A 24,311-nucleotide genomic window follows, 5' to 3' on the forward strand; every position below is an offset into this window, starting at 1 on the left:
CTTGCCCTTAAGGCGCTGAGGGGGTTATCATCCTCAAAGACTTAATTTCCAGAAATTTCAACTATGTTGAAAAAAATGGCTATCTCAAAATTTTCATTGGATGTGTTTGTGGAAATAGTGGGTGTGAGAAGGGGGTTAGTTGCTCTCCAATCGCTTTTGACTATTAAAAAGAGCACTAGCCCTTTTTGTTCCCAATCAAATGAGCCCTTTTTAAAGTTTCTACGACAACATTTTCTATAAAAACCTTATATGCCCCCAGGGTATTACTCACAGTCCTTGCCCTGAGGGCTATGAGGGGGATATTATACTAAAAGACCTAATTTCCAGAACTTTCAACTACGTTGAACAAAATAGATATCTCAAAATTTTGATTGCATATATTTTGGGAAATGGTGGGCGTGAGAAGGGGACTGGTTGCCCTCCAATCACTTTCTACTATTAAAAAGAACACTAGACCTTTCAATTTCCAATCAAATGAGCCCTTTCTGAAGTTTCTACGACAACACTTTCTATGAAAACCTTATATGCCCACAAGGCACAACTTACAACCCTTGCCCTGAGGCCTTTGAGGAGGCTATCATCCTCAAAGACCTAATTTCCAGAACTTTCAACTACGTTGAACAAAATGGATATCTCAAAAAATTTTTGCATGTGTTTGGGGAAATGATGGGCTTGAGAAGGGGGTTAGTTGTCCTCCAATCATATTCAACTATCAAAAAGGGTACTAGCCCTTTCAATTTCCAATCGAATTAGGCCTTTTTGAAGTTTTACGACAACGCTTTCTGTAAAAACCTTATATGCCTCCAGGGCATAACTTACAACCGTTGCCCTGAGGGCTGTGGGGGGAAGTGTCCTCCTCAAAGACATAATTTCCAGATCTTTCAACTGCTTTAACCAAAATGGCTATCTAAAAATTTTGATTGGATGTGTTTGGGGAAATGGTGGACGTGGAAGGGGTGTTAGTTGCCTTCCGGCCATTTAAAAGGGCACAAGCCCTTCCAGTTTCCAATCGAGTAAGTGTTTTTAAAAGTTTCTACGACAACATCTTCGATACGAAGTGTCCTGGTCTAAAACCAACCAAAAATACATTGTGCCAACATCGTTCTTTACTTAGGCAGCGCTATTGCGCTAACTATGATAAATTCTGTATATAAAAAGAAAGGCAATTTACAGGATTTACAGTTCTTGCTCCTGGAGCTAGGGGGGGGCATTGCATCACAAGAGGCATAATTACCGGAATTTTTGATCGTTTTGGACAAAATTGGTTTCTTAAAATTTCGAACAGTGATGAGGGAAGGAAGAATACGAAAAGAGCAATGGGGCTCGTTGCCCTCCGATAGTTATATTTATCCCCCCCAATATCCTTTGAAATTTTCAACTTATACTCTCAGCTATTCCTCAGACATTGCTGATAATCCCTTTTGATAGCCAACATGCTTTTGACAAAAGCTGTGGGGGGTTATTTCATCCCCATAGGCATAGTTATTTGAGCTTTAAACTATTTTAAAAATGATGGCTGTTTCTAAATATCAATCGAATGCTTTCGGTATGAGAGTTACTAAAAAGGGCATGGGAAGGGAACTCGCAGCCCTCGAACCACTTGTCATCATTCCCCTTAACATGTCCTGGATTTTTCAACCTAGCACCCTCTCTCGTTTTAAAATATTGGAGATCCTCCTTTTTTATAAACTGGATACATATACTACCTTTTGATTTACTTTAACATACCACTCAGCATTCATCAAAGTTTCTCCTTAACATAACCTGTTTGGATGCCCCAAGAATAAAAAAATTACCCTTTTCGTAATGTCAAATCTTGCATGTGAACAAGGGGCAAAATGCGTAATTTACAGTCCTTGCCCCGGTTCTCAAGGGGGCAGGGTATCCCTAGAGGCATAATAGCTATTAGACCTTTTGACTAGTTTTACAAAATGACCGTTTGAAAATTTTGGTCAGTCCTCAGTAAAGGGGACAACTAAAAACTTATAGGAGGGGGAGGGGGCTGGTTGCCCTCCAAGCTCTCTTCAACACATCTTGAAAGTTTCAACTTAATACCCTCAGCCGTTCCTAAGATATTGCGGATATTCCCTTTTCCAAACCAGTCAGCCCATAATGTATTTTGATTGTGTTCGGCATAACTTTCAATATTTCCTTAAAGTTTCTTATTAACCCCCTAAGCCTTTTTCTAGCCCCAGGACATACCCTCTTTTTAAATAAAAATCCTACGTCAGGAATGGGTAACTTGCATAATTTACAGCCCTTGACCAGGGGGTGTGGGGTTGTCAACCCTAAGGGCAAAGTTGTTTGAACTTTGGACTAATTTTAGCAAAATGGCTATTTCAAGATTTTAATATGATCCGTAGGGGGGAATGGGTATAGGGGGGGGGCTGGTTGTCCTCCGATCAGTTTTTAATCTTAAAAAGGGCACTAGAACTTTTAATTCCCAGTCAAATGTTTTTTTTTTTTTTTTTTTTTTTTTTTTTCTTTTTTTTTTTCTTGTTTTTTTTTTTTTTATTTTGTTAGGAGGGTTTTCTCCCGCACAAGCATTGCTTCAGGGAATCGATGATGTATATATTTTTTTTTTTAATAAACCCATTGTTATTAAAATGAGCCCCCTCCAAAGTTTATAAGAGCATCACTTCCATAAAAAACATTATATGTTAACAATGAGCAACTTGAATAACTTTCAGCCCTTGCCACGGGGTCTGTGGAGGGGTTTTATCAACCCAGGAGGTATAGTTAGTTGACTTTTGGACATTTTGGAACAAAATGGTTTTTGAAAAATTGTGATCGAATACATTTGGGGGCAAAAGATGAGAAGGAAGGGGTTGGTAACCCTTTGATTACTTTTGATTCTAAAAATGAGCAATAGGACTTTCGATTTTTAATGGAATAAGACCTCTCTGAAGTTTGTACAACTACCCTTTCCATATGAAGTGCTTCTGGAAAAAATAATAATTTATTGAAACCCTATGACTCTTTTCTGTATGCAATACTAGTGTGTTGCCTCTGATATAGGGCTCCATTTTTCATTGAAAAACATTTTTGGAAACTTTTTATTTGATTGATTCATTATATTGTCAACATTTCGCTGATGTTCGGTTTAAGTTTCTCGAGCAAATCTTTTCACTAGGGGTGTCCCTGACGAATGTGAACAGACAGGTCAATAGGTAAAGGCCCCAGGGAAAAAGAAGGAATTTGAAAATGTATATCATAGGCAGTGGAATAGTGCTCCCAGACCAATAAGACTTCAATATTTTATTTATTTACTTTCCTTTTCTTTTCTATATGCCACTTCGTATAGAAAGAGTTGTTGTAGAAACTTTGGAGGGGGCTAATTTGACTGAAATATGAAGTTTTTTAAGAGTGAAAAATGATTTCAGGGTAGCCAGCTCCCCTACAACGCTCTTTTAGCTTTCCCGCTACAAAATATATCTGATAAAAATTTTAAATTGAATTTGAATTTATTGAAAAAAAAGAAATATATAAGTGGGTAATAAGTTCCACAGCGTTTTACATACAAATTAAATAAAAAAAAAGTTTTTCCAGCTGAAACTAAGGAGCAACATTAAGTTATTACGTATATGAGGAAGTTAACCCCCCTTGTCAATACCTCGCTCTTTACGCTAAAGTTCGAGTTCTGTTCCAACTCTTTAAGAATTACCCTGAATCACAAAAGGCTTTAATTAGAATAAATAGCTCTTTTGAAAGTAGTAAAAAAAACCTTAGTGTAAAGAGCGAGGTATTGACTAGGGGACGAACCCCCTCATATACGCAATAATTTCTTCTTAATGTTGCTTCTTACTTTCAGATGAAAACACTTATTTTTTTATTTAATTTCTGATCGTTTTTTTTTAAATAATGCTGGGAAATCCGCCCTCCCTTCATAGAAAATTCCCTTCCCCCATGAAAATTACCTCCATGGTAAGATCCTCCCACTTAACATCCTAACCACCCCCCACCAACCAGAAAAAAACCCTGAAAAAGTCTGTATACTTCCGAATAATCAATACTATAGGGCCGTTCTTTTACTCATCTTTGTGCTAAGATCTTACATGTTTCGACAAAGAACGCTTGAAAGTTAAATCTTAGCGCTAAGATCGTACATTTTATAGCGTTCTCTTGAAAACTCCTTTCATAATTCTGCTCTGGTCAGCGGTCTAAGAACAATGGTGAGTTTATCATCAAAGTTCTCTCATCATTGTTCTATATGGCAGAAAGATGGCGTCTTTCACACTTTTTGCTAACATCAGTGAGCTGTAAGATCTTAGAACAAAGATGAGTTAAAAAAGAACGGAAATCTTTGCAGAAAGATGTGAGATCTTAGTGCAAAAGAACGGGCCTTATATGTAAACAATGGGCAAGTTCATAACTTGCAACCCTTTCTCCAGGGACTCTGAGGGATTAAGTCATCCTCAATTCATTTTAAGACAAAGTTATTAGATTTTCGACCATGCTGAACAAAATAGCTATCTCAAAGTTTTGATCGGCTGACTTTGGGAAAAAATGAGCGTCTAATTTTCTTAATCACTTAAAAATGGCACTAGAACGTTCAATTCCCGTTAAAATGAGCCCTCTAGCGATATTTTAGGACCACTGGGTCGACGCGATCACCCCTGGAAAAAAAAAACAACAAATAAATACGCATATGTGATCTTTGTTCTGGCAAAAAATACAAAATTCTGCATTTTTTCCGATAGGAGCTTGAAACCTCTACAGTAGGGTTATCTGATACGCTGAATTTGATGGTGTGATTTTCATTAAGATTCTCTGACTTTTAGGGGGTGTTTCCTCTTTTTTGAAAATAAAGCAAATTTTCTCAGGCTCGTAACTTTTGATGGGTAAGACTGAAACTTGATGAAACTTATATATTTGAAACCAGCATAAGAATCCAATTCTTTTGATGTATCTATTGGTTTCAGAATTCCATTTTCTAGATTCTTGGTTACTATTGAGCCGAGTCGTTCCTTACTTACAGTTCGCTACCACGAACTGTTTGACAACAACAAAAACAACAAACACTTCAACTTAGTTTCACCCGTAAGGCCCTATGGCGAGAAAAAAAAAGGGAGGGGATTAAAACGAAAAATCAAACAAATACATCCATTGAACATTCTTAAAATAATGCACTCTCGTCACCAACCTAAACTACACAAACAAAAGAAATAAATAAATAAATAATAATAATAATAAGAATATTACAATAAAATACAAGCCAGGCAGAGGAGTAGTACATGATTCCATCTACACAAATAAACAGTCTTTGAAGATGACAAACCCCCCACAGCCCCCAGGGCAAAGGCTGTAAGTTATCTCCTGGGGCATATAAGCTGTTTATAAAAAGCATTGACGTAGAAACTTCAAATAGAGCTCTTTTGATTGTAAAAGGGAAAGGTCTAGTGCCCTTTTTAATAGTCGAAAGTGATTGGAGGGCAACTAACCCACCCTCTCAGGCCCACTATCTCCCCAAACACTTCCAATCGAAATTTTGAGATAGGCATTTTGTTCAACGTAGTTGAAAGGTCCTGAAATTATGTCTTTGAGGATGAAACTCCCCCCTAAGCACTCGGGGCAAGGGTTGTAAGTTATGTCCTGCGCGCATATAAGGTTATTATAGAAAATGTTGTCGTAGAAACTTCAAAAAGGGCTCATTCGATTGGGAATTGAAAGGGATAATACCCTTTTTATAGTCGAAAGTGATTGGAGGGCAACTAACCCCCCTCTTACGCCACACATCCAATCACATCCAATCAAAATTTTGAGATAGCTAATTTTTCTTTGCAATTGAAAGTTCGGAAAATTAGGCCACCCCCCACAACCCTCAGTGCAAGGATTGTAAGTTATGCCCTAGACACATATAAAGTTTTTATAGGAAGTGTCGTCGTAGAAACTTCAAAAAGAGCTCATTCGATTGGAAATTGACCGCCCCTGAATCCCACCATTTCCCCGAACACATCCACACAGCCCCCAGGGAAAAGGCTGTAAGTTATTCCCTGGGGGCATATGAGGTTTTTATAGAAAGTGTTGTCATAGAAACTTTAAAAAGGGCCCATTCAATTGGGAATTGAGAGGGCTAGTCCCCTTTTTCATAGTGAAAAGCGATCGGAGGGCGAAGGCCCCCCCCCCACCAGGTCCCTTATTTCCCCAAACTCCTCCGATCAAGATTTGATATAGCTATTTTGTTGAACGTAGTTGAAGGGTCAGGATATAATGTCTTTTAGTATGACAACCCCCCCACAGCCCTCAGGGCTGAAGTTTTAAGATATCAATTTTTTCAGCATTGTTGAAAGGTTTAGCAATTATGCGTAGCAATAATTGTAGTAGCATTAGTGGCAGTATGCAAATAGCATCTTTGCTTTTTTTCAACATCCCCTTCAACACACGATAAATTTTTAAGTTAATACTATCAACCGGTCATGAATCATTGTTGATGCGTCCTCTTGACAACCTTAATGGGCATAGTGTGTTTCGATTTACTTCAATACAGTTACAATATTGTCCAAAATTTTCGCCTTAATACCCTTAGATTTATTATTTGTAGTAGTAGCACCAGTAAAAATAGCAGTAGCAGTAGGAGTACGGTTAATAGTAGTAGTCTTATAGTAGTAGCGTTAGTAGCAGTAATAGTAGTTGCAGTGATAGTAATAGTATCAGTATTCGTAGGAGTAGAAGTATTAGTATTATGATGCAAATAGTTTCTTCTGGGTAGTTCAACATCCCTGCAACAATCGTTGTAAGTTTAATTTCACACACGAGACTGTTCCTAAGATATTGCTGATATGGTCTTTTGACAACCTGGATATGGATGGCAGGTTTTCATCCGTACAACAGAAATATTCTCTGAAAATTTCACCTTCATACCTTCATAGATTGTGAATTTTGAGCTAGCCAGAAGACACTGTGTGCATTCATTTAATGCTGCTTTTAAGGTTACTGTAACTAAAGATACTAATGGCATTAAATTGGAACCAACTGTCAAAGCCAAATACTGTTAAGGTTAAATCACTATTGCACCGTCTATGTTATCTTCTCACACTTATTTCAGACAAAGATGAGGAGATAAAAATGCACATTCTGTGTTTTTGTTTATAATAAAACGTCATAAGAGGATGAAAAACAGTCTGTGCATATACGCAGTTGACATATCTAAAGCTTTTGACATCATTTTCCATTCACAATCATTAGTTGCTTTATTAAACAATGGAATTAGCGGTTTTATTTACGCGTACCTTTGGAATCGGTACCAGAATTCAATAGTCTGGATTCGTTCTCGTGATGGAAAGACGAATCCCTTTCCTAAGAAGTGTGGGGGTAAAGCAAGGCTCAGTCTTAAGTCTGTTAACTTTCAACAACGTACTTAGAACAGCAATGACAAACACCCCATCCATTGCTATTGATAGCCATACTGATTTTTGTCACCTGTTGTAAGCACATGGCATACTTGTTTTCGCTAAAAATTGATCTTCAAATGGAAAAAGCGAATGAGGCTCTTCAGGCCAGTTTTTTTAAGATGGCCTTCCTATTGAACCATCGGAAACTGAGTCCATGATTGTAAACCCCAGTGAAAAGGCACACTCAGAATCCCTAAAAATACTCTCCATCGCTGGTCCTTGTTCCGACTCTCTGAATTATTTGTTCCTGGTTCATCAAAGTTTTCCTTCTGGTTCATCAATAAGAGTGACGTAACACTGGTAAATAATGAGTTAAAAAAGAAACCCTGCAAAACATATGGTCTGCTGACAAAAAATGAAGGGCAATTTGACAAATATACGTTAGGAAAGTTCTACAACTCCATGTTTTTCACAATTCCGTTTTGGAATTTCTTCTGTGTAACTGAAAAAAAGTCAAATTTTACATGTATGGTAAGTATTTTATTGGAATCCTTCTATGGTTCAGAGATTCACAAATTTCCAAAAAAAAAAAAAAAAAAAAAAAAAAAGAAAAAAAAACGTATCACAATATATGTAAAAGAAGACGGAGTAACTGTTGGTTCAATTTGAAGACTGGTTCAATAATACACTAGAAGATTTTCCGCTTAACCATCTATTGCATACGATGGGATAGACTAATAGTTCCTGTGTCTTAATAATGATTTAAGTTTATAGTTGTTTTTTTTCTTCGTTAAATATGTTTGTCACTTTACCACATAGTCGATAATTATTTGGTTCTTTTTTCCTTTTCGCTTGTTTGTTCTATTTTGCTTTTTTTTTCTTCTTTCTTTCTCTATTCATATTCCTCTAACACATTTTGGTAATTTAACAGCATAAGGTAACAATAAACTATTATCGTTATTCAACTCACTTAAAAATATAAGCCCCCCCCCCCAGAAAATACAGTGGCGAAATTTAGTCTTTTCAGGCTGCTTGATTAAATTGACATATTTACTTTTAGGCTGCATATCGTCTATGGACCTGCTCAATGTTTTTACCGTACTGGGCTGATGCGGTTTCGGTAAAGCCTTGTAGATCGTTTTGTCATCAGGTAGAACGCCTTTGTCCATATTTTTTACCAGCAGACAAAACAGGTCCCGGGAGTCAGTACGCAGGAGAACCCTCTTATATGTGCATCGGTAAGCTATTTTTTTATATTGCAAAATTCCGTACTTTTAAATTAAATTGGTGCCCCTTGGTTGACTTTGGCTAGTTTTTTCCCTTTGTCAATTGCTGTTTTTCCCTTTTTCAATTGCTTGAAGAATACGAGTAAGAAAAATTCAATAAAGACATGGCTACTCAGAAATTGATGATAACCAGGACGGGAGATTTTAATGTTGTCTAGGTCTAAGTGTTTGTCTGTCGAGTAGCGGTTTTATAACATTTTTCGGGTTCCCACCACGGTAGCCAAGGATTTCAGAGAAATAAAGACCAATACCCCAAGAGCATTATTTGTCTCTATGTTGTAGTCTATTGTACAGGCTATCAATGCGTACAATTCGTAATTTGTATGTGATCAAGTAGTTAATCCGGCCTAGAGTTTGGTAATTCGTTTATTTAAATTAAATTATAAAAAGAGGGGCAAGATCTAAACTAGGGAGGTGGGAATTATAGCCCAAATTTCCATGTAGAAACATGCCATGTTTTCTAGTGTATGCTTATAATCATGTCTGAGACGAGTTGAAGGACACTGTTCATACTAAAAAGAAAAAAACTAAAAAACAATCAACTTCTGTTGTCAATGAAACTCGGAAAAGTCTACGCTTAAGCCGATCCTAGTTCGATGGGCAGTATGTACCAACACAGGCATAATTTAACTCGAGACACAAGCAGTTTCAAAATCAAAAGGATGAAAATTCACCTTGAGTTGGATTACAACTGCTCTCTCAGCTTCCCAGAGGTAAAAACTTTTTTTTAGTGAATATATTGCTATGGATTAGAAAAAGGCAATGTGGGTCTCACAAAACAAACAGTTCGTGGGCCACTAGTTACCAATAACCTTAAAATATCGAGAAAAGGATCATACATAAAATTAGAAGTCCCGGTGCAACTTTTAAGCAGCAAAAAAACATTTTGCCACATAAAAGTGGGGGTTGCTGCAATTTTTTAGGCGCATAACAACAAGATTACAAAGATCTCCCTTAAAGTTGTAACCTATTTAAATCGTTTGTGGCAAGAAATTTCAATGTGCAGTGTAAAAGACAAGAATAAAAATATGTAGCCGATTTCGAGGCCAAGCCCCAGTACAACTACGCGGCAGCCTTTTATATATTGATTCTCCTTGTCACTTGTCTTCTAACTGCAGAGAATATCAACATTTTTGGAAGTCATGGGCCGGACCTCGCCACGACTACGTGGCAGGCTTGTATATGTATAAATAGATTCTCACTGTCGCTTGATATCTAACCGCAGACAATGTGAGGCTCTTCTCTATGTCATAGCGTCATTATAGGTTCGATACAACTACCCTAGGAAAAATACAAATTCTTCCTTACAGTTGTGATTTATCAAGTTTTTGTGGCCAGAAATATCACTACGCCAGTTTTAAGAAAAAATAACTTCTAACCACAACCTGTTCTTGATGCCATGGTGTCAACATAGGTTCAATACAACCATCCTGGGCAAAATAAAAGTTCTTCCTTTAAGTTGTGACCTATTTAGATCGTTTATGTGGCCAGAAATGTCAATATGCCAGTTGAAAAAAAAAAGAACAACAACAACTATTTACCCGAATTTGAGGTCGGTCCCCGGCACGACTACGCGGGAGGCTTGTATATATTTTTTCTCATTGTCGCTTGTCTTCTAACCTTAGCCAACGTGGGCGTCTTCTTGATGTTATGGCGTCACTATAGGTTTGATGCAACCACCCTGGGAAAAATATAAATTCTTCCATAAATTTGTCGTCTTTTTAGATAGTTTTTGTGTCCAGAAATGTCAATATGCTAGTCTTGAGAAAACAAAACTATGTAGTTTATTTTTAGGCCGGGCCCCGTGAATCGGCATGTGGCAGGTTTGTATACACTGATTCTCGTTGCAGGTAGCAACCTCCAAATGAATCACCTTTGTTTGTTACACTTTACTCGGGAAAATGGAAGGCTCCACAGGGAATGCATATAACGTTGAAGGGTCCCAATGACTTGTAATTAACATTTGCATAGTTAATGGAATCTTAGTAGGCTTGCACTGAGTTTTCCGCCGCATATTAAAGGTTGTTGGCGTTGAAAATTGCGATGGCGTTGTTCTTCTGACGTAAAATTTCTTTCTTCTTATCACTTGTAATTCTCACTACCGCTTATCTTCTAACTACATATTTCTTTGTTCTCGCCGTGACATATATTTTAACCACATATTTTTTTTGTTCTTCACTTTCATTTTTTAATTCGTTGTACTTCTGGTCTAGGTTATTCATTTTCTGAAATTGCTGAAAATGAATTTTGCAAAAGCAATCATTATGCTTGGTATTTTTTTTCTTAGGTATGTTTCTTGTATAATTTTGCCTGCATCGTAGTCACTAGAAACGATGCAGCCACTATTGAGACAAATATGACGCATGTATGCTCTTTTTTTTCGAAATATTTTTTTTGTAAACGAATTTTTTCGAACCCGTGACCTGTATAGATCGTTTTCTTAGGCCAGAAAATACCAGTATCCCAATTTTCAGAAAAAAAAAAATACGGAGCCATTTTTAAGAAAAAATACATAAATAAATACATATATATATATATATATATATATATATATATATATATATATATATATATATATATATATATATATATATATATTATTATTATTATTATTATTATTATTATTATTATATATATATATATATATATTATATATATATATACAATTATGTACGGAGGTTGACGCCACTAAATTCAAAAGTTTACCCTTACGATTTATGTATTGTCATTACCAATGCTGGTCGAAGTGGACATTGATGTCATTGAACCGTACATTGAGGTTAACCTTTACTGGAGTCGAACGTAACTCAAGAAATGTTTTCTCAAGTAATTATACTTGCCTTAATTATTTTGTTACATAATTTAGTACAATAAGGTGAATTCCATTACGCACACCCTCTGAAATATCTAAGATACACAAAAGCATAACTATTGTATTTTCCTTTATTTTTAAGTCACGGGTGGTGAATCTGCAGTCTCAAGTGAATTAAGGAATTTTTGAGGGAATTCAATTACTCCTTCTAGTTTATCCTTCATAGAATCATATTTTTTATAAGATAAACTAAAAAAAACTTTTTCCACAAAATAAGTTTTTCAAAAAACAAAGAACTCCATTAAACCGAAAAAGAACAAAACAGAACCAAATAATCTACCAAGCATACACGCGCCACAAATCAGTAACAATAAATAAATTAAACCCAAAACAAACAGAAAGTAAAATAAATAACAGATTCAAACTCAAAACGAGCATAAATTATTATGAGTATGGTATTAAACCCCTATGCTTTCTAAAAACCAGAATATAATCTGTACCTCACTGAAAAAATTCAAATGAATTTAGGCCTACTGAAAAAAATGTGCATTGTCATTTTAATATACATGTGCTGATATTTGTTTCTTAAGATCTTAGCTAATTTTCGATTTCTTAAAGTTATAACAATGAAAACATTTAAAAGAATTTTTTCTGTAAATTACAAATTATATTCTGGCTTTCAGAAAGCATAGAGGTTTAGAGCCCAACTCATATTAATTTCAGGTCGTTTTGAGTTTGACTCTGTTATTTATTTTAATTTCTGTTTGTTTTGGGTTTCATTTATTTATTGATACTAATTTGTGCTAGTTGTATGCTTGGTAGATTATTTGGTCTAATAGAGTTCTTTACTTTTTTTGAAAAAATTATTTTGTGAAAAATTTTTTTAAATTAATTTCTGTTCGTTTTAAATTGACATAGTCTTTTTCAAGGAAAAAGATTCAGCCTCTTCTTTTGGTCGCTTTTGACTATTAATAAGGGCACTAGCCATCTCAATTTCCAATTGAATGAACCCTTTTTGAAGTTTCTGCGATAACGCTTTCTATAAAAAACCTTATATGCCCTCAGGGCATAACTTACAACCTTTGCCCAGAGGGCTGTGGGGGGATTGCCATCCTCAAAGACCTAATTTCAATAAATTTAAACTACGTTGAATAAAATGGCTATCTCAAAATTTTGATTGGATGTGTTTGGGGAAATAGTGGGCGTAAGAGGGGAGTTAGGTACCCTTCAATAATCTTCGACTATTAAAAAGGCACTAGCCCTTTTAATTTCCAATCGAATGAGCCCCTTTTGAAGTTTCTGCAATACCGCTTTCTATAAAAAAAACCTTATATGCCCAAAGGGCCTAGCTTATAACCCTTACCCTGAGGGCTCTAGGGGGGGGGGGTCTTGTCATCCTCAAAGACCTAATTTTCTAAACTTTCAACTACGTTGAAAAAAATGACTATCTCAAAATTTTGATTGGACAAGTTTGGGGAAATTTTGGGTGTGAGAGGAGGGTTAGCTCCCCTCCAATCACTTTCTACTTTTAAAAATGGCAGTAGCCCTTTCAATTTCCAATTGAATGAGCCCTTTTTGAAGTTTTTATGACGAAGCTTTCTATAAAAACTTATATGCCCCCAGGGAATAACTTACAACCCATGTCCTGAGGGCAGTGGGGAAAGGGGTTGTCATCCTTAATGACCTAATTTCCAGAACTATAAACTACGATGATTTTCATTCTCTTGTGAGGCAATAGACAAATTTTGCATTTATTTTACTGCATTTATTTTATATTTGATTTCCTTATTTACTAGCCTCATAACTATAAAACGGGATCTTGCATCCTAATATCTCGCATCAATCTCACTCGTCTTCTATTTACAACACCCGTTGGTTCCTTAGATTCATCCTTTGGTTCTTTAGATTCATCCTTTGGTTCCGTAGATTCATCCCTTGGTTCCATAGATTCATCCTCTGGCTCAATATTTTCATCCTTTGCTTCTATAGGTTCATCCTTTGGTTCTTTAGATTCATCATTTGGTTCCGTAGATTCATCTTTTGGTTCTGTAGATTCATCCTTTAATTCCGTAGATTTATCTTTTGGTAGATCTTCTCATGACCTACCTTTGCATCATTTTCTTGCTTACATTTTTTGATGTTACATTTTCATAATCTATGTTATTTCTCTTTCTGTTTGTATCTTTCACATCATTTTCTTACTTACATTTCTCCGACGTCGCATTGTCATGATCTTTGTTATTCCTGTTTCTTTTTGTGCCTTTCGCATCATTTTCTATGTTATCCTTTTTCTTTTTGTTCCTTTTTCATCATTTTCTTACTTACATTCTGTCGACATTGTATTTTCATGATTTATGTTATATCTCTTTCTTTGTACCCTTTACATAATTTTCTTGGTTATATTTTTTTGACGTTGCATAACTTTTACATCACTTTCTTACTTATATTCCTTTGACGTTGCAGTGTCATAATCTATGCCAATTCTTTTTCTTTTTGTACCTTCTGCATAATTTTCTTGCTTGCTTTCTTTTGACGTTGTAATCGCAGGATCTATGCTATTTCTATTTCTTTTTTTTAAATCATTTTCTTGCTTACATTTCTTAGCCGTTGCACTGTCAAGATCTACGGTATTCCTTTCTAATTTTGCACCTTTTACACCATTTTATTGCTTCCTTTTCTTAAAGGATGTATTGTCATGATCTACATTTTATTATTTATCTTATTTCTATTTTACATGATTTTTTGGCTTACCACCTGAACTATCAAACATGATAAGACTAAGAGGACGACCCGAACAACGTAACGTAAATTTACAATGAGTGAAAATGAAAAGCCTGGACCATCAAATGAGACTAGACATATCCGAGCTTCTAAAGTAAAGGCCATTGAAAAAATGTCAAAAGTAATGAAATTCAAAATGAAGAAGAAAGATATGTGCGGTTAGAAGATAAGCGACGCTTCGAAAAAAAAAATAAAGAAAAGGACATTTGCGTTTAGAAAACTTGTGACAGCGAGGATCAAATGAATTAAAAACGAAATTAAAAAAAAAGACTGCATGGATACTACAGCCAAAAGTCAGAGGACTCCAAGTTTTCTGTCACTGTTTTCGGCAGAGGGAAATTTAATGGGGCATTTTTGATTGTATTCGACGGAATTTTTAGGGGTTTCAGGCAGTTTTTTTTAAATTCCAATATGCCATTTCCACTTCGACCTACATTTGCAATGACAATACATAAATCTTAAGGCCAAAATTTCTTAGTGTCAAACTTTGTACTCCTGTTTTTAATCATGGTATGCTGGAAGTGGCATTTTCTGTTATTAAAAGAAAACATAGCTTACAAGTTCTGCTACCAAATGAAAATATACGAAGAACATATAATGCTCTGTTGAAGGAAACATTGACAACTGGTAACAAAGCATCTTATTGTTAGAATATTTTGTATTTTTCAAACTAATTAAAATAGGAATAATTGTGTATATATGTGTTATCGGTTATAATCGGTTATATAATTTTTTTTCTTGAAACTGGCATATTAACATTTCTGGGCATAAAAATGGTCGCAGGGAGGTTTGTATTTTCCCAGGGTGGTTGTATCGAACCTATGACGGCGCTATGATACCAAGAAAGAAGTTCACAATGTCTGCGGCTAGAAGACAAGTGACAATGAAAATCAATATGCACAAGCCGGTCGAATAGCCGTGCCGGAAATTAGTTGCTCCACCGCTGGTTTCCCGGTACTTACTCCCTTTAAACGAACAATTACTGTGTATTTTTTTATTTATGTATTTCTGATTTTTTCTCGGAAATGCCTCCATATTTTTCTTGGAAAATTAACAACCTGTAGTTTTCAGGCCTGAATTAACTATTTAGATAGGCCACTAGTTTTATAAAATTTGTTTAGATCCTCAAATTTCGGAAAGACTATTCATACGAGAAACGTCATGTTCATGAGCACATTTGAAGAGAATAAATTAAGTAATTTCCTCCGCAGGATGATCGTATCGTTTATAATATCTATTTTTCACCGTAACTGTGTGAAGTCATTCCTTATATAAAACCACGAAACACATACAGGAAAAAGCCAATAGCTTTTTTTTAGTTGGAATACTAAAAGATGAACCACGGATAATCAAATAGTAAATTCAGTCAAACATGGCACTATATCCCAGAGAAGCAACTTTTCAGAAGATGCTTGCGTTATAAGTTATAGTTTGTTGTGTTGCTATAATATCAAAAAGTAGGAAAAGTAGGAAAAAGCTTTTTGGCTTTTAATTGGAATAGTTATGGAATAATTAAAAACGAACAACGGAGAATCAGATAGCGAAATCAGTCAAACATGGAACCATATCCCAGAGAGGCAACTTTTAAAAAAATACTTGTGCTATATTATCTTGTCAAAAGATAAGTACGTGGTACCGTCATGAATATGATGATTTAGTTTTTGGCAAAAATTATGCTTAATTTCAAATTTCAGTTATTATGTGCTAGAGTTCCTTTTTTAATATAAAATTATCTTACTACGTGCATACGTGTTTTTTATAATGCTGAAAATTATGCATTTTATATAACTGTATCTGTGTGCTTTTCATAATTAAAAAAATTGAATCTTTTTCTGAAAAAAAAATTGCTTCTTCGTATGCAAGACGATTTTACATTGGTAAGATATCGATGAGTCTTCAAAGTATTATATTATCGTGACAAAATATAATTGTTTTGTATAATCATACATATGACGATTTAGTCTTGGTCCAAAATTGCATTTTAGTCTTATATTTCAGTGACTAAGAGCTAGAGTTTGTTCTTTACCATAAAAGTTTTTACTAAGGGACGTGATCGTCTCTTAGTAGTTTCCTAGCTACCGCTGCAAGCCGGATTCGTCATCCCGTACTATACAAAAATGCCTTTTTTCTATAAAATTCCTTTTAATTCAAAATTTTTTTTTTTAAATTGCAAAAGGCACTAGATGTATCAATTTTCTTTTAAATGAGGCATTAAACAGCTCTCTATGATGTTCTAGCACCCCACTAGCAGCGGAGAAAAAAGGATGCTTTCAAAGCATAATATTATGGTTGCAGCCTTTTTTTTTTGTTTCAAGCCAATGGATTTTCCTTGCTGTTCAAACTGGGGAGTGTAAGTTTCCCTTATGGTGTTGGGACAAGGTGGTTCAAAAGGGGAACTTTGTGTTTCGATCTGACAACCATTTTAGGAGTTTTGATCTATTTTTTACTACAAGACGTGATCGTGTCTTACTAGGTTGAAGCTACTGCTGCAGCCAAATCAGCATTATCAATAAGATTGACCTACTTACCATCATTCAATTATTATGCTATTTTATGAGTTATGTTATGATTGAAGATCGTATTGGTTATAACTAGTTATAAGTAGACCAACCTGGGTAATAAAATCCCCTAATATGTTTGTCCCTTAATATCTCTAAATCGTCTAATATACTTGCAGTAATGCTGCAAAGATTTTGAATTTCTCATAAAAAAGTATACTTTCATTGTTTTTATTTCTTGGCCTTATGCATTTTTGGAGAACTGATCGTTAGAAACGACAATTGCACAGTCAAAGTCACAGGGTCAAAAACCTGATACAGGATAATCACAGTCCCCCAATATGAACAGAAAGGATTTTTTTTTCCATAAAAGCAGTGAAGTCTCTACTTTTTTCCCTTCTTCTTCTTCGTTTTTTCTTCGCCGCTAGTGTAGTTCTAGACACAGAAAACCTATTCCAAAAATCATCTTACCCAGGATTCAAGCGTATGATGCTAGAGCAACAACAATAGGCATTAACCATTAGAATAGCATGTCCTGTTAAATAGTGTTTGCCCAATTCGTTTTGCATTTTCCAATCGATTGCTTATCACGTTCTTAAAATTTGCCAACAACAAGATAACCAAGAACTTGAAGTTCTATCACCATTCAATCCATCTTTTTGATACTTTTTCTAATATTATTTTGCACAAAAACACATTTATTATTGCTGCAGCGAATTATATTATTATTGCTGCTGTAAACGGCAAACCACGGCTCATCCATTTTTAACCCAAAATTAAAAACGGGTTTGAAAAAAAATGGCATGTGAGAAAAATGTGTAATTTCTAACTGGTTCAGTGGTGGTAGCTATAAATTTGTCTTGATAGTAAAATTTTAAATCCACAACAAATGTATGGGAATAATGGAAAAACATCATTAAAACCCTCATAAATGGTGTCGGATATAAACAAAAATTACATCATTAGTATTGCTATGGCAGAAAACACTATAGAGGGAACTCAATTTCTATGGCTTGAACAACGAGGAAAATCACATTTTTTGGATGGATAGTAGTGACGTGTCCTCTTTTCTTGATTTTTTTTTCCTTCTTCACCACTAGCGGGGCACTAAAACATCATAGAAAGCTGTTTAAGAACTTATTTAAAGTAAATTGCTACTTCTACGTGCTTTTTTTTTAATTAAAAAAAAAAAAAACAGATTTCTTGTGCTTTATTTTCTTGTGAATAGCCTCACCAGATCAGACTTAGTGCTTTTCAATGCTTCTTGATAGTGGACAATGTTCCTAATTTCAGCTTCTAAAGTGAATTTAAATATTCTTCCGTCTGCTGGCATGAGATTAAGAAAGCAGACATAACAACATAAGTTAATTTAAAAATTTCTTGTGAAACTGAACTGTGAAAATGACAAAACCTTGAATTTTGAATTTTCCGCTATAATAAAAATAAGTGATAAAGTAGCTTTGTTCTGATCATATTTACTTTGCTTCTTATGATTTTACCTCTAAGAATTGCATTTTAAAACTTGTCAACGGTAATATCTTTCTTAAAGAAGCGAGAACTTGCTCCTTTTGCTGCCCCTTGATAACCCCTTGATAATATCATGCATTGAAATGGGGCCTCATGTGAAAAGTTCAGTACAGTAGTCACTCCATTTCCTTTTCTTCATTTTTCTTCTGACTGTCGACCCGGTAACAAAACTTTCTTTGGATTTCAGCTTGAAAACTGTAGGGGTGGTAAAAAAGCAGGAGGAAGGGTGGGTCAGCAAGTAGATTTTGCCAATGTATATTTAAAAATTAACTATCCTCTTTCGTAAAGGTCGAATCTAAACTGATCCCAACAATCTTCGCTCATAGTCTTCATGGATATAGAAGGATTCGATGCACCAGCCGAAATTTTTATTTTATATAATCTTCCTGAAAAAAAAGCATGTATTTATCAAGAACATTAGATCCAAATTTTTGGAGACCGTGGTAAATAGTGTGTTATATTATTAATTAAATATTATTATATTTAATAGTAGTATTATATTATTAAATAGTTGAAATAGCAAGCTCTTAGGTTTTAATGTTGTTTTAGCTCTTATGAATACTTCGTTCGATAGTTATTATAATTTTGTGGGGATTTTCACTTTGATGTTTTACCTTAAAGAAACTGTACTTAGGTATTGATTAGGTTCCAAATATAATTTCTTAATATTTTTCCCCATTCTGATTTATTTTTACTATGTATCTGTCAATGATTTTCTGAGTTTCTTCCCTCTAAACAAACGTAGGGGATAGTAGCGGAATCTTCTTCCCCTTTTGAAGTAAAAACTCTCCTAGTTGGCAATTGAACACGTAAAATTGTTTTTTTGTCATCCTGAATTTCAAATTTTCTAAGGGATTTCTTAAGCAGTCAACAAATTGCACAAGTTAATTCAAATGTAATTCAAAATCCTCCTCTTGAGCAAAAACTTCATCTTGATCTGGAATTCTGGAAACTTCATCTGATCTATCTAAAGTTCTCCCTCTGTTCGAGATTGTAAATCAAGATGAAAGCTTCATCTTGATCTGGAATTCTGCCTGTACGATATAGGATGCATCAGTACTTGTTACTCTATCTAAAGTTCCCCCTTTGGTTCGGATTATAGATTAAAACTGCACGGGTCCAAAAATAGCAGTCCTCTACGTATTTGCTATTATTTTGGTTGGGATTGGAATTATTGTCTTGATATTCTTCATGTATGTTCAGACCTAAGTTTGAGGGATAGGTAATTCTAATTTACTTGAAGTTCCAGGCCTAGGGCCTGTCTGGGTCAAGGCATCCCCTGAGGTAAAATTATTGGGCCTTTTGATTATTCGGAAAAAACAACATTCTTAAGTTATTAGACGTAGGACGCTGGCCGGTTGCCCTCCGATCACTCTTAACTCTTAAAAACGGCACTAGAGAATTCAGTTTTCAAGCAAAGCAGACCTTTTTGAAGTCTTAATAACCACCCCTTCTATACAAAGTGGCTGGGTGTAGGTACAAAAGAATAAGAAATAATCCATTACAGGTATAACAGCCAGCACCAGAGCCTTGCCTCAGATAGTTTTGATCACTCCGTCAATATTTCATCGGCTACTATTTAAAGTTTCTGTGCTCTTATTTTTATATATGTTTTTACTATTTCAGACAATGATGTACTTGAAACATCCTCACAAGCGGTGTCATCATCTTATTCAGCTGGTGGAACATGTTACAGGCCATGCACTTTGGATTATACTTTTGAGCCAAATACTTCGCCTATCTTTTGCCGAAGCTTTGACACAAAAGAATGTAGTGAAATTTCTAATTCAACTTGTCTTCCCATTGATTCATCAGCCAAATCGTTATCCTCTAGAAATTATTGTGTTTTTTATCCTTTAGTCATGTTAATTCTAATCCTTCATCGTTATTAGGGATTGAAATGATTTTCGAAAAGAGTATTTCGTTAGCAAAGTACAAGGTACTCCAATATTGTACAATTTTTATTCTTCAAATTGAAAGGATTTGTTGCGTTTATTGTGAAATATAAGATTGCATGCTTCTCTAAGCTATTTGAAATATAATACGTACATTTAGTATTCTGAAAAGCAGCAGGGTATATGCAAACATGAATAATAGTTCTAATAAAATTTAAAGGTTAATTCTAACTCGTGTTTAGGCTGTATAAGAAATATAAGTACCAATATGTCATCTTTTGTAGAAAAAAACTATTTTAAGTAATATCGACACTTTGCCAATACAATTGACCACATTTAAAATTTTTCTTTGGAGAATTCAAAAATCGTCAATTCTCTGAAATTTTACACCCATCATCCTTACAAAACAAAAAAAAACGTTGAAGGCTGCTTTCCTACATATTAGATCGGTTCAATAAAAGTATGTTAATAACTCAAGGTTTCTAGTTACATCATTCTATACATTATTATCAGACTAAAAAGCTCGAACTGACACTTTTTTTATGTCAAAAGTTGCAATCCATGGCTGAACACTTGAGGTTGATTGTAGTCACTTTGTTTCTTAAGGAATTTTTCCCTAGACTCCTAAGAAGCATTTCTTGACTATCCTTTTAGCTTTAAACTGGGGACAATGTAGGCCTACACATTGATGAAATTTTGGAATGCCACAAAAGAGAAAATGTAAAGAATTAAAAAGCTAGAAATAATATTATGACAGAAAATCGGACGAGAATCAAAAATATGTGACTGCAATATCAAACAGCAATCATTTACATAACAATATAATATATAATATGCAAAAAAAATACTTAGTAAAAGTATTCTCATCTATTATGTTCCAAGATTAGTGACTGCAAACGTTGCAACCTTATACTACAACGTTATGCACGCCATAACGCATACGGTACAACACATTACTTGCTGCTTTTTGTCAAAGCTGAAGCTTCTACATCGAGTGAAAACACAAGATGATTTATAAAAGTAATGTATATGTATATCTCTGATGTATATCTGTTAATGACACACAACCAATTATACGACTTAGTTTAACCAAGAACAATGTCCTTTAAGGTGCCTTGATAACAAATGTTAAGTGCAGGTCCATTGATACTAGTCGAAGTGGATTAGAAATTGAACCTTATTTCAGAAGACATAAACCACCTGATTAGACTGCCGTTTTTTGCAGTTTGTTTCTACAGGTCCGTCCAATTCATATTTTAATTTCATTTGAAGATATTTTTCTATAAGGTCCTTCCATTAAGTGTGAGTCCTCTAGCCGAATTTCACTAGCACGGTCAGTGTTATTTCTTAGATGTAAGTCCTCTAGTGGAATTTCACTAGCACGATCAGTGTTATTCCTTCCAATTGCTATAAGTTCATCCAGCATAACAAACTAGATTTCAAGAGATCAAGTAATTTGAGATTTGCCAAGGCTGACCAATAAGGATATTGTTCATAAAACTATTATTCACTAGTGCCTTTTGACTTATAAGAAAAACAGAACACTTTAAAAGTTTGACTGAACACTAAACTTTTGCCACTAGAATCATCCACCATTACCCACAACCATTTTGTCACTGCTGGGTTTTACAACAGACTGAAACAGTGAAAAACCTCATTGAATGCATCGAGGGTCATTGAGCCCTTTCCATAAGAGGAATTTCAAAGTTTGGCTCTACTTTTTTCATTGGTTTGAATTGCCAATCTTCCTCCAAACACCATTTCAAAGCCTTTTTAAAAAAATTTCGAAGTGTTTTTATTTATAAACTACTTGAACTATAAAGTACGGAAAAAAAGTAAATTTGAAAAAGTTTGAAAAAAACTCCTAAAATTTGTCTTGTTTTTTTAACGTGTAGGCTACATACACTGCTAGTTTACGCTATTACGACAGGACTATTCCATTGATATAGGATCTAAAGGTAGTGCCAGAATTCTGTAAGAATCTACACAAACAGATTCAAATAGATGAAACACCTAGAAGGGATAAAAAAAAACATCTTTATAATTTGAATTCAAAAAATAAAATGTTCCATAATATTTCAAGCCATTATTATTTTTGATGCAAAATGACTTTTTGATTTTATTGGCCAAGACAATTTTGGTTTTGAGTTTTCTAGCGGACTTACCTTTTTCACGTACTGTTTTCTATTGCCTCTTATTACTTATTTCTTGAACATATTAAACATATGTTCAAAGTCTATTTTATTGAAAATTGTTTAAAAATGAAGGATCTATGAGGTTTAGTTAAGGATAACTACAAAAAGGCTATGACATAACCCTTTTTTTCTGTGATGACCCATTGTGACGGTGTGGTGGTGTGTGAAATAAAGCTTAAACTTTCGATTTAAAACCAAAGAAATGTTTCTATTTATAACATTTTAAGAAAAATTCTCATATTAGCTGTTTTTTTTGTTTACCATCAAAAATATAAACAATGAAGACACATAATTAGGGTTTTCAATCGTTTAAGCTTAGAATAGTTTTATTCTTCTGTATTACAAGTTTTGGCCATATCAAGCAAGAAGTCACACACGTTACTAGCTGGGAGTTTTGAGAAATAGCCTCCAAGATTTTAAACGAAATATCTTTAATAAATAATATCGAAATATTAGTAAAAATATTGGCAAAATTCGTAAAACAGTGGGAAAGCTCATGAAACAAAAAAAAAAATTAATCATTGAGCTTCCACTCAAAATTTAGACATGCCTCTTTGCTTCTGGTACCATAGTGCTTCTCGTTTTAAATCATAGACTGGAATGTCTAATAGCTATAAATTCAATACTAAGATTCACAATGCATAAAATCGTGTTTGAAACTTCCAATTAGGTTGTATTTTGTTTTTTTCTAATAAAATCGTTGTAGAATCATGCAATTTTGCGGTCCTTTCCCTCAGATTTATAATAGTGATGATACATTTTATTTGTTTTGTTTAGTATGAGTTAGTTTTAAATTATTGTGCATACACTGTTAAAACTAGTATGGAACCAATTGTTACGTGTTTTGCCATTCGTTGCGGGATAGATTTTGCACAATTTTAATGATGTTTTACGAAAATGAAAATTTTTACAGATTTGGTTCATTAAATAAAGAACGAATTCTGGTCCCTGTCTACTCTTGGTTTTAATAATACGATAGGATTCAAATTTTAAATGTGTCACTATTCTTATAAATGTCTTCACTATTTTTATTATTATTCATTCCGTTGTCGCTCAGAAAAAAGACCCGTGATCATATAATACTGGGGTTCTAGGAAATGAGTGACATGATTTTTTTTTTTTTTTGGGTGGGGGTCTTGAAAATATCTACAAATGGTTAAATCAAAGATGAAGTATTCTTTCAACAACATACACTCTGGTGTATTTGGACCATATATATTACCGAGTGCCACAGTTGCGTCTGTCATCTTTTTTTCTCTATTAAGAAGCATGTATCCTGGCAAAATGGTCAGATTTGGTAACGCAATAGCACTGCCTAAGTAAAGAGTAAAGTGGGCACAATTTTTTTACCAAGGTAGATTACCAAGGTACGTCGTATAGAATGAGTTGTTGTAGAAACTAGAAGGCGCTCATTCGATTGGAAATTGAAAGTTCTAGTACCCTTTTAAGAGTCAAAAGTGACTGGAGTGCCAAAAGCCCCCTACCAAACACCAATTCTCCCAAAGACATCGATCAAAATTATGATATAACCATCTTGTTCAGCATAATTGAAAGGTCCCATAACTTCGTCTCAGGATGACAACACCCCACAGGCCTTGGGGAAAAGCCTGTAAATTATACAACTCACCCACTTTATACATTTAGTACTTATTATCTGGAAAGGGGGGGGGAATGTTTGACCTTTTGCGGAAAAAACCCAAGGAAATTAAGATAAAGCTCTGAGGGAATGTAGAAGGGAGCCTTGAACTAACTAAAAGCACACTATGAACATTTGGGTTGTCAAAAAGGCAAATCTCAGTCGTAACTTTCTGGGAATGATGAAGGTGGGATCAGTGAACCGAAAGGCAATATGTGCACTAAACTACTACTAATACTACAACAACAACTACTACTACTACTACTGCTACTACTACTCCTAGTTCTCCTAATACTACTACAACTACTACTACTGCTAATACTACTACTACCACCACTTCTACTGCAAAC

General features: G+C 34.7%; 1 protein-coding gene across 1 annotated transcript in view; it reads left to right on the top strand.

Moving 5' to 3' along the window:
- Mid1 (calcium-permeable channel component Mid1) overlaps nucleotides 1–23,248 on the top strand; it is a 79,120-nt gene extending 55,872 nt beyond the window's left edge. The window contains exons 2-3 of the mRNA XM_089087755.1: nucleotides 8,392–8,569; nucleotides 19,862–23,248. Of these exons, the coding sequence (XP_088943881.1) occupies nucleotides 8,392–8,569; nucleotides 19,862–20,127 (444 nt within the window). The 3' untranslated portion in view covers nucleotides 20,128–23,248. The remainder of the gene's footprint in view (nucleotides 1–8,391; nucleotides 8,570–19,861) is intronic.
- Nucleotides 23,249–24,311: the final 1,063 nt, after the last annotated feature.

This window comes from Artemia sp. Qi Xiang Cuo, chromosome 1 (genome assembly GCF_049724085.1).
Source record: "Artemia sp. Qi Xiang Cuo chromosome 1, ASM4972408v1, whole genome shotgun sequence".
Lineage (NCBI taxonomy): Eukaryota > Metazoa > Arthropoda > Branchiopoda > Anostraca > Artemiidae > Artemia > Artemia sp. Qi Xiang Cuo.